General features: G+C 38.6%; 1 protein-coding gene across 1 annotated transcript in view; it reads left to right on the top strand.

Moving 5' to 3' along the window:
• Window positions 1-4,975: 4,975 nt before the first annotated feature.
• The window catches only part of LOC108704875 (G-protein coupled receptor 54), a 28,477-nt gene continuing 22,212 nt past the window's right edge, over window positions 4,976-11,240 (top strand). Inside the window, exon 1 of the mRNA XM_018241582.2 lies at window positions 4,976-5,559. Within this exon, the coding sequence (XP_018097071.1) occupies window positions 5,256-5,559 (304 nt within the window). The 5' untranslated portion in view covers window positions 4,976-5,255. The remainder of the gene's footprint in view (window positions 5,560-11,240) is intronic.

Below are 11,240 nucleotides of genomic sequence, written 5' to 3'. Positions count from 1 at the left end.
AACTAGATAATCAATATGGATCCCAGTTAATATTACTTAAAAAATATATACAGAAGGTGCTAGTGGCGTAACTACCGGGGGGGGGGCAGGGGGTGCGATTGGGCCAGGGCCCGCACCCCCTCAGGGCCCCCGGGCAGTTCCGGGCGTACGGAGGGGCGCAGGGGGACCGACTGCGCGTCCTGCGCCAGGGCCCGCCCCACCTCTTGTTAGGTTGCATGGAGGTGCTGATACAATAGATTGCAATTATACAAATGAATTAATTGTTCATTGGTATTTAAAGTGCACTGCCAATAAATAAGTCACTGAAATTTATCAGGAACGTGATGAATTAATTATTGCTAGTATAATTAAATGTGGTTTACTGAATTAATTCCTTGGTGATAAATTATAAAATTAATGAAGTGCAGTGCCAATAAATAGAATCTCCCAATTGATAGTGATTATTAATTAATACAATTAGTTAAGACCATGAATATGTTTTTTAGGATAAATTAATTCAAATCAACTCAGTTCAAAGTAGTATTTAGAAAGAAAATTGAAATAAAGAAAGGTGGAGTTGTCCCAATATCTTCTTCGTATAATTTTCTCTCCCTGGGACACCACAAAGATGGAGAATAACAGGGCAACCAAGACTGTGGTCTCAAATCTATGGTCCCCTTGGAATCCCAGTGCAGGACTGCACTAACAGAAGGAGAAGAAGATTGAACTGAGTGATGATTAAAAATTTGAAACCCCCACTTGACCAATTCCGAGTATTCATACTGAAGGCTTTTAAGCTTTTAAGATAGCTCTTTAACAACTTAGGGCAAGTTAACTTTTGAGAGGGGTTTTTTTCTTTTTTGATTTTGGTTCTTTTTTTCTAGTCTGAAGGGGTGACCTCTGGTGCGGTGATCCTCTTTGTGTATAGTGTCCAGTTTTCCAATTTAGTCAAATCACTGCAAAGTGGCAGCATCCTGCATGGAACCTATAGTTCTGCACAATTTAGTATCATCAGCCAAAATAGAAACTACTTTCAATGCCCACCTCCAGGTCATTAATAAACAAGTTGAAACCAAAGAACCAGTACAGAGCCCTGCGGTACTCCACTAACAACACTGGTCCAATTAGAAAATCTTTTAGCCAGTCCTCTATCCAGGTACAAATACTATGTTCCAAGATCTATTAAACATAAAACCATGCTGGCACAAACTTATAGAACAGTATTATGATTTGCAATGAAGTCCAGTATCTTATACCTTAATACCTCATTGAAAAGCATTCGTACCACTGATGTCAGATTAACCAGCCTATAGTTTTGAACCTGAGAACAGGATCCCTTTTTGAATAGTGGCACCACATTAACAATATGCCAGTCTCTCAGTACCTTGCTAGACCTCAATGAATCTTGAAAAGTAAGTAAAGAGGTTTGGCAATCACAGAGCTAAGCTCTCTAAGTACCCTGGGATGAATACCACCCGGTCCCGCCCTTTCTTTATCTTAACACATACCTCCCAACTGTCCGGATTTTTGCAGGACAGTCCAGATTTTGACAGCTCAACCTGCAGTCCCAGATTGTTACTGAAATTTCCTGACTTTCTCTTTGATCTCCTGAACTGAACAGCCAAAAAAGATACAAAGTTTCTAACTTAATTGGCTTTTGGCAGAGAGTCCAGAATATGTGCCAGGTGCACTTTTGTAACAATTTCAGATAAGCAAAGAAGCAATTGTAACAATTTAATATAAGCAGGTCTCTTGGGGAAAGTGAGACTTGTAGCTTAAAGAGCAATTCATCTTTATTAGCAAAACTGTAATAACACATAAAAACAGCAGATATGTGTTCATACTTTCATAACCTGCGACATTTTGTAAAATGAGCATGGTAATTAGGGGCTGTGGCCACACAAATGACCGTGCTCAAATAAATCTCCCTGCGCGGGGCTCAGCAAATCTTTTTGTCCCTCTTCCTATCTCCAAAATGTTATGCATAACATGTTCTAGTCTCTTTTGAATTTCCTCATGCATGTACCATGCAACATTAGTTGTATTACTAGATTGGGACTATTAAGAAGGAAACCTTCATTACCTGGTTCCTTGTTTGTGTAGACAGATGAAAAATAAGAGTTCAGAATCTTTGCTTTTTTTCTGTTCTCATCAACCAGCTGACTCCCCTCTGATATTAATGGGCCCATCCCTTCCTGTTTCATTTTTTTACTATTTACATATTTAAAAAATTATTTTGGGCTCTTTTTACTGCTTGCTACAATACCCTTTTCCAAATTGATTTTAGCTTGTCAAACTGGGAAAACTGCCTGCACCGAAAAAGATTGTTCATTCCTTCTTACAAATACTGCAGTTCTCCCAGATTTTTTATTTAAAATGGAGACACAATGTAATGGGGGAAATATATGTGGTGGGTGGAGTAGGTGGCAAAGTTGAGCAAACCACATATACTCTATACTTTAGAAAGGCTAGGACATGCAGGAGCCCTATCTTCAACAGAATACTGTTAATTACTGTAACAAATATCTCATCTGATGCTTTTTTAGTGACTTTCCTACAGCAAATCCTCTCTTCAGTGGGAGTGGGATTCCCAGCTGCAGCCTTCTCTGTTCTCACAGTCATAAGGCACCTAGAATTCTCAAAGATTTGTACTAACTTTTTGGTATGGACAAAGGCAGACTTCCAGTATACTGAACTCACTGGACACCAGATTTATAAGGCTAGTACCACTTGTGGGCCAATATTGGCCTGCTGAAATATGCATGGCATATACATGGGCAGTAGCCACTTCTTCTTTTTGTGCAGACACTTGCTGATTTTGAGGCTAAAATGCAAAGTCTTGTATTTCCTCACCAAAATCAACTAAATGAAAAAAGAAGAGGGGGCTGCTGCACAAGTAGGGCTGAAGTCATTCAGTATTTCAGTAGGCTGATTTCAGCCCCTGTGTGGCACTAGCCAAAATGTCATCTAGGTTATCAGTATTTTATAACATCAATGGGATTTTGCTATTACACTAGGAAGCTATTATATATCAGATATGAGAAAGAAAAAACAATTGAATTGCTAATCTCTGCATCCATGGGATCTTAGCAGGATTATGAACTATTTTTGGTTAACTGTATTACTGTGTTCTTAGGAGAAACTGTATATGTGAATATTGTGTTAAAAATAGCTGTTTCTTCCATTTAGGAAACCTTCAATCTTTTTCTGGGGATTAACCTTTATGGCCTTGGCCATGGTTAGTTTGATCATTATTCTTCTATGTTATATTAGTATTCTAGATACACTGTATGATTACACTGCTATGGTTTTACAGATGCAGTATGTGTTTGTGTGGGTTTAGATTATCAATGCATTACTACATATTACTGGCTGTGATGCTGGTTTTGATTTATTATGCATCATTTTAAAAAGCATGCCAATTTTTATTTTTAAAAATAAACCCAATACTGTATCTTAGTTGGGATGAAACACAAAGTACTGTTTTATTTTTACAGAAAAAAGAAAATAATTTATAATAATATTGGATTAAAATGGAGTCTATGCGAGGTGGCCCTCCCGTAATTCAGAACTTTCTGGATAACAGGTTTCAGAATAATCTCCTATTGTTCTTTGAGTGTTGTTTTGTAACTTTCTTTCATTATTAAGCATTTGCTTTGCTTTCAACCCCACGTGTATGGTGGCTGATGGTTCCGGACAGATATATAAGGAGTCATTTACTTATATACTGGATAGAAAAGTGAGAGTACTAAAAGAGGCAAAAGTCTGCATCTTATCCAAAGAGCACTTCCTTTCTGGGTCTGGCTGCACCAGTGGATACAAGGCAGACAAATACAACCAATGAAGGGCACCCAATAGCAGTTTTTGCCACCAAAAATAGTTAGAAAAAGTTAGAAAAGGTACTGGAGTGTATACCACCACCCCATATACCATATACAAAATGAACATTTTGCTCTGCACATTTAATAAAAAAAATACTCAAGAGTGGTATGTTTTTACAGTCAAAAATCTTTTTTACCCCTGCAGAGTATCCAAGGAGCAGCAACCCAAGGCAAGCAGCGGTCGTTGTGACTGCTGCTAAAAGATGTGGTGAATAAAATTAAGTATACAGGTATAGAATCTGTTCTCTGGAAACCCATTATCCAGAAATTTTAAAACCTGATTTGTTTTTCCTCTGTAATAATAAAATGTTATCTTGTATATGATCCCAACTCAGATATAATTAATCCTTATTGGAGCCAAAACAATTCTATTTGGGTTTAATTAATGTTTAAATTATTTATTAGCAGACTTAATGTATGGAGAGCCAAATTACCCCATATCTGGAAAATCCAAGTTCCCAGGCATTCTGCATAACAAGTCCTATACCTGTATATTGTAGTATTTGCCTAACATTGCATGGTTGTAAACTGTGATCAGTTCCATGCACCAAACTTCCTGAGAAACACTTATGATAGTTACTGTAAGTGTTCAGTCCGATACAGTCTTCCCTTACTTACAATTATTGTCATATACCAAGCATTACTTCTCTTCCAGAGGCAAAGTTATGGCAATTTCGGCAACCCAGTGAATTGTTATTATAGAACATAAATGTTGCATTTGGTGTAAGTCTCTAGAAATACTAATAATGTATTATTTATATTAATATATATTAATATATTATTTAAAGGATTTTTAAAGCTGCAACTAGCTGATAGAAAATACCCTGCTTATATTTGGGCAGGAACACTTATACCTTGTATATGTTATCATTTTTAATGCTATCTGTATGTGAAATGGATACATCCATGTATTATTAAGTGTTGTGTTGGTGCTTTATACATATGTGTTATTAATAATTCACAAAACTTATTATATCATCATAATGACTCCCAGTTGTGCAGAGATTGCTACATGGTAGCCTTTAGGACCCTGAGAAAAATCTGTTCTTGAGCCACTCTCCCCCCAACACTGCTATTACTGAATGCAGGAAAATGCCACAATTGACTTGAAACGTGTCTGACGGATAAGCATCGAGCATCTTCTGCGGCACATCAGAAAAGGGAGACTGCTAAATACAGGTTGTCAGGAGCTTCCTGCAAAGAAAAAAAATCTATACAATTAATTTGAACTTTTTCTTTCTATTCTTCAGAACTGAAGCAGCAGCACATGAAATCTGTCCATTTATTCCATCTCTCTGTTCCAAAGGCTGTGCTGAATTTGGGGTAAAACCTTGAAGAGTGTTGGTCAGGCAGAATTATATTTTTTTACATGCTAAAGCTTCAATTTCAGCAGTGATGAAGGTTGCAAGTGCTACCCCGTACCCCTCTGAGCTGGTGCCAACTGAAGTGGGTAACTTGTCCTTACTTTCCTGTAGCAATGGCTCTGCTGGAAGTATCAGACTTCACCAGTCTTCTCCTGCAGCTAGCTGCAATAATTCAGCATACAGTTCTGATGAAACCCCACCATTATTGGTGGATGCATGGCTAGTACCCCTGTTCTTTAGCCTCATCATGCTTGTGGGACTAATAGGCAACTCTCTGGTCATATATGTCATAAGTAAACACAGACAGATGAGAACAGTAACTAACTTCTATATAGGTAAGCATAAAAACCTTACATTCTTTCTTTTTCTTTCAATTTATTAAGTAGGATCTGCATACAAGACTGACATAGTAGATAAGTATAAGCTCAGACTGGCAGTTCTCTGTCTATAGGTTGTTTTCTTTTGTATGATAATGATTTTGTAACAAATTTAGGGTCTGTTTAGTAACAAGTATAATTTCTGAAGCCTGCTTCTGTTTTCTGTTAATGTGTTGTGGTGTACTAGTGCCTGCCATAGGAGCAACAGACAATATAGCTGCTGTCCAAGTAAGATATCCATAGACTTGAGTCTCTTTAAAGAAGTATGTACATGTGGGCATTTCTGTACACATTGGGGAGGAGCTGGAGGGATTTTACTTACCAGCTGTAACATCAAACAGCCAAGTAACAGATAGCTTTGACTTAACTGCATGAAAATCTTCATTAACCCAGTGCTTACCAAATGCAATTCTAATCACAAGTATGCCAACTTTTCTGAATCAATGCAATATTTCTATAAAAAGTTTGTACAAAGACCCTTTTGAGTGCAAGTATTCAGTCTGGGATTTTTACATGCTCAATTGCATCCTGGATGAAAGGAAAGAAAGACATAAGGGTACTTCTGTCAAAATGCACTCTTGTAATTCAGTGGAGCTCAGTCTTTCCTGCCTCCAATTCCAAACTGTGATAGGGGGACTGCCCAATTCAAATTCTGAAGTTTAGCGGTGGGGTGTTCCCAATTTTATTAAGGTGCTCAGGACACAACTTATGAATTGGGATACTTATAATGGCATGCACGAATGCCTTCATCCCCCTATTGACAATTATCAAAAATAGGTGGAGTTGCACATATTGTTGCAGAGGAACCATGGTGCTATCACCAATATTGTTACTTGACAGCACGAGGTCCCCCCTGCAAAAAAAAACTTTGGGAGAGGAACCAGCATGAACTGCCCTGCGCCCCCCCTGCCTATTCCCTAAGCCTCCCGACTGCTGCTAGTTTGTGGTAGGCAGTAAACTTTGAGGCAGAAGATGGGCTGGGGAGGAAGGACTGGCTCTACCGTATATAGTTACAACACTGGCTACCACCTTTTCCAGGCCAGATGGTAGCTAAATGGTTCCCTCAGTGCTATGCATCAATTGGCACAGCTCACTAAAGAATTGGGTGCACGTGTCTCTCATGCAGCAAACACCAAAACTTGCATTATCTGGTCTTTGGAAACTTTTAGTACAATTATGTCTGATTTATGGTGAAGTAAAAGCACAATGCAACTGTGTTAATATTGATGCATCAGCTGAAATTGTATCAGGTGCAGCACCCCCTTGACACCACAACATCTCAGTAAGAAAAAGGCAATTGCGTTCTAAATTGCACTTTGCACTTGTGGATGTAAATGAGTGGCAGGTTAATGAGACATGAGACCCCTAGGCTACACTGGCACTCAGATCAAATCAAAGCATGGACAAGCCCTTGCTAAGTTTATTTTGCAAAGGTGCAACATTTTGGGGTAAACCCTTTTGTCATGCTTGACAAAGGGGTTTACCCTGAAACTTTGCACCTTTGCAAAATAAACTTAACAAGAGCTTGTCCATGCTTTGATTTGACTTGAGTGCCAGTGAAATCTTGTCCACTTACAAGTTTGGAGGTTGCGGAGGCTTCCTTCACTGAGCACCAGGCATTCGCTTTGTGGAGAGCCAGGGTGTGCAAGCGTGGTGACTTTCCATTATACCCCTAGCTAAACCCACAGGGCCCCTTCTAGGCTACTGCTGGGTCCAGATGCGTGCAGATCCAGGCACATATCCACCCAAACTCACTATGTTGGGTCAGGCCAGCCTTTCCTGCCTTCTTCTTCCAGCAGGTGTGCTCAACCAGACCTAGCAGCACAACAAAAAATTATATATTAAAAGAAATATAGTCTTCTCACACTGCCCCCCCAGACTATAGCCTAGGGGAGCTTGTGCATTTATCTGCCCCTTCCCTTCCCTACTGTCTACTGTGTTGTCATGTTGCAATATTCACAAATTTAAAGATTGTGGTGTGTATCAGTTGGAATAACAATGAGTTTCAACATCGATTTCTGCAAGTAAATGTGTGCCTTCATTCAGCACATGGAGGTGAAATGTGACTGGCAGAGATTTCCACTGGGCCCACCTACAGCTTCAGGATTACTTGACACTTGTAGGCTCTGGGGCAGATGATGAATGCAACAGAATCCAGGTTGCCCTCAAAATCACTGAGGGCTCCATTGCTCCAGGTCCCTGTACATCTAACCAGCCATGTCAAACAGAAGTATTTCATACTTAAGAGCATGCAACTCTATGGGGCAGATTTATCAAGGGTCAAATAGTAAATTTGAATTCACATATTAGAATTTTAATCCCCCTATTCGAATGTAAATTCGAATGTGAGATTTATCAAACCTCGACCATGGAAACAGTCCTAATTCAAATATTCGCCACCTAAAACCTGCCCAGTTCATTTACAAATCAAGGGCAGAGGTCCGTTGAGCCATTTGGAAATGTTATCCTTCCTGATATTTGAGGGATTTTTTTTGGGAGAAAAACTTGATCCGTGTTAATCGAGTACGATTCAAATTTTTGGGTCGGAACCATTCGATCGAATATTAGACATTTAAATTGTTTCTTAAATAACCTCCCAGTCAAATTGTGTATATATTCAAATTAAAAAAAATTCACATGAATTCGAAATTCAACCTTTGATAAATGGGCCTCTTTGTGTGTTACAATTATCTTTTTCTTGTAGTCCTCAAGTGGCATATTTAATGTGAGATCTTAATTGCTGAGAGTGCTTTCTGCAGGGTGGCTTTAAATCAAACCAAATTCATTTATATCACTAGTCAGTAACATAAGTTTAAACATAAGATTCTATCCATTTCAGCAAAAGCCAATAACTAAATCACGAGAATAAATCATGCAACACTGCGTTATTCTGCATTCATTTGAAATTAATTACCACTTCCCAAAAGCACAGATATCTATTGTACACAGTATTTAAATGTCTTCTTATTATGCATTCTGCATGTCTCAGTGGAGCTTGTTCAATGTAATTATTTCCTCTAAATAGACAGATGAGTGTGTATTCGGTCAGGTAATGCAGAGGTATGGATGAAAGGAAGGGGGGTAGTGAATATGGCACCACTTTAAGTGAGTTCCCCATGCTTTGAGCTAGGTGCTTGTGCTTTACAATGTGCATACAGTTTTTCTGCACCCTATCATCATCCAATAGCAGGATAAACAAGATGTGAAGAACTGTTCAAACGCAGTGGGTTGCTGCAAACTTCAGTGCTTTATTTCACACGACATGTTTCGAGCAAAGCTCTTTTTCAAGTGTAACATGAGAGAACCCAACTACCACAATTTAAACATGGAGCTCCACCCCTCATTAACAGAAATTGCAACTGGTGATACTACCCAGTGATTCTAACCATTCACATAACCAGTGTGCAACTACACCTCACTCACAGCGGTACAAAATGTAAAAACAAGTCTTTTTAAAAACTTTTTTGAAACCAATGTGCAAGTCCCCATCCATTGGTGAATGTAGAATCTGAAATATAAAACCACAAAATTTTTTTAAAAACAAAATGCTGGTACTACTCATAAAGAGTCTACCCTGAGCTAGCAATAGTACTTCTTAGTACATCAAACGATGTCTCAATATCTTAATTATTAAAGAAAACATTCTTACCCTTAAGTAGAATTTCACATTCATATATATGTAAAAGTATCCATTTTATATATAAAAGGAGAAAGGTCAGAAAGGTAAGGAAGGCTGTGTGCATTATTTAAAACACATTATTGCCAGTAAAGGAAACTACTGATGTTCCAGTGTTCATTTAACCCTTCTGGATGTAGACTATTCAGTTTTTTGATCCATTTTGCATGTAGACTATTCAGTTTTTTGATCCATTTTGCATGCTTCTTCTTGCAGAAGTAATTTAGAAACGTTACCTCCTCTCTGTGGTCTACTAATCACCCCTAACACTTGCCATTTTAATTGAGATACATTGTGTTTGGCAAAGCTAAAGTGTCTAGAGATCGAGGTGTCAGATTGAGACCCTGCTTTGAAATTGCGTATGTTAGATTTATGTTCTTTTATTCGCTCTTTAACGGCACGTGATGTTTGACCTATATAAACAAGCCCACACGGGCACTTTAGCAAATAAATCGCATTTACGCTCTCACATGTGGCATAGGACTTCAGTTGTATCGCCTTGCCACTAATGGGATGGTACACAATGTCCCCTTTTATAATCGATGCACAGCATATGCAGTTTAGGCACGGAAAAGTGCCTTTTTTTTGGTGGTCCCTTAAAGAGCGACGATTGTTTTTTTATAGTACGTAATTCAGCTGGGCATAGCTTATCCTTTAATGTCTGTCCCCTTGTGTAGCAGAATAAAGGAAGCTCCATGCAATGTTGTTTTAAAACCTGAAATTCTACTTAAGGGTAAGAATGTTTTCTTTAATAATTAAGATATTGAGACATCGTTTGATGTACTAAGAAGTACTATTGCTAGCTCAGGGTAGACTCTTTATGAGTAGTACCAGCATTTTGTTTTTAAAAAAATTTTGTGGTTTTATATTTCAGATTCTACATTCACCAATGGATGGGGACTTGCACATTGGTTTCAAAAAAGTTTTTAAAAAGACTTGTTTTTACATTTTGTACCGCTGTGAGTGAGGTGTAGTTGCACACTGGTTATGTGAATGGTTAGAATCACTGGGTAGTATCACCAGTTGCAATTTCTGTTAATGAGGGGTGGAGCTCCATGTTTAAATTGTGGTAGTTGGGTTCTCTCATGTTACACTTGAAAAAGAGCTTTGCTCGAAACATGTCGTGTGAAATAAAGCACTGAAGTTTGCAGCAACCCACTGCGTTTGAACAGTTCTTCACATCTTGTTTATCCTGATTAACTTGGTTTCGTTGGACGGAAACTTTGTGACTGAACTGCTTGTTTGAATCCATTATCTCCTGCTTGAAATTACATCATCCAATAGCAGTAGCATGATGTCTGGTGTATCTAGTAAAAGTAATTCTAAAACAACTGGACTTGCTGTGTAATCATTGAAGACGTTTCACTACTCATCCGAGCAGCTTCTTCAGTTCAAATACACCACCTTACTGTCATGAAGCAGCAGTTGGAAAAGGACAGAAGTACTAACCTGGAGGCAGAAAGATGAGACACCAAAGAACACCAAAGCCACGTGGGTTAAGAACCTATTAGACAGGGTACTTACTCATCCAGAAAAGGACGTGCTAGCCAAGGGGTTAAACTATGCGGTGACACCACAACACATCCCAGTAGTTGAACTCATCACAGTCACAAAATCAGCCATCAATAATAATAACATAAAGGAGGAAGAGGAATAACTCTGGCTAAAAGTGTCAGCTGCCTTGTCAAGTGCCAGAACACCTCCTTCCAACCTTACTACACAAGAGAGGAGAGCTCTCAAGTCTCTTAGTAAGGACCCACCTCCTTCCAACCTTACTACACAAGAGTGGAGAACTCTCAAGTCTCTTAGTAAGAACTAACACTGCAAGATAACCACACTACTCATGATCGCAATACATATTAACCCTTAAGGAAAGACCCAAAGAGCCGTTACAAGAAAAAGATGATAGATTGCCTACAACTAAGAAAATTCCTAGATGTGAGATTAACTCTACAATTTATCG

The sequence above is a fragment of the Xenopus laevis genome, chromosome 1S (genome assembly GCF_017654675.1).
Source record: "Xenopus laevis strain J_2021 chromosome 1S, Xenopus_laevis_v10.1, whole genome shotgun sequence".
Taxonomy (NCBI): domain Eukaryota; kingdom Metazoa; phylum Chordata; class Amphibia; order Anura; family Pipidae; genus Xenopus; species Xenopus laevis.
Note: the sequence above shows the minus strand (reverse complement) of the source record. Positions and strands in the feature narration are given on the sequence as shown.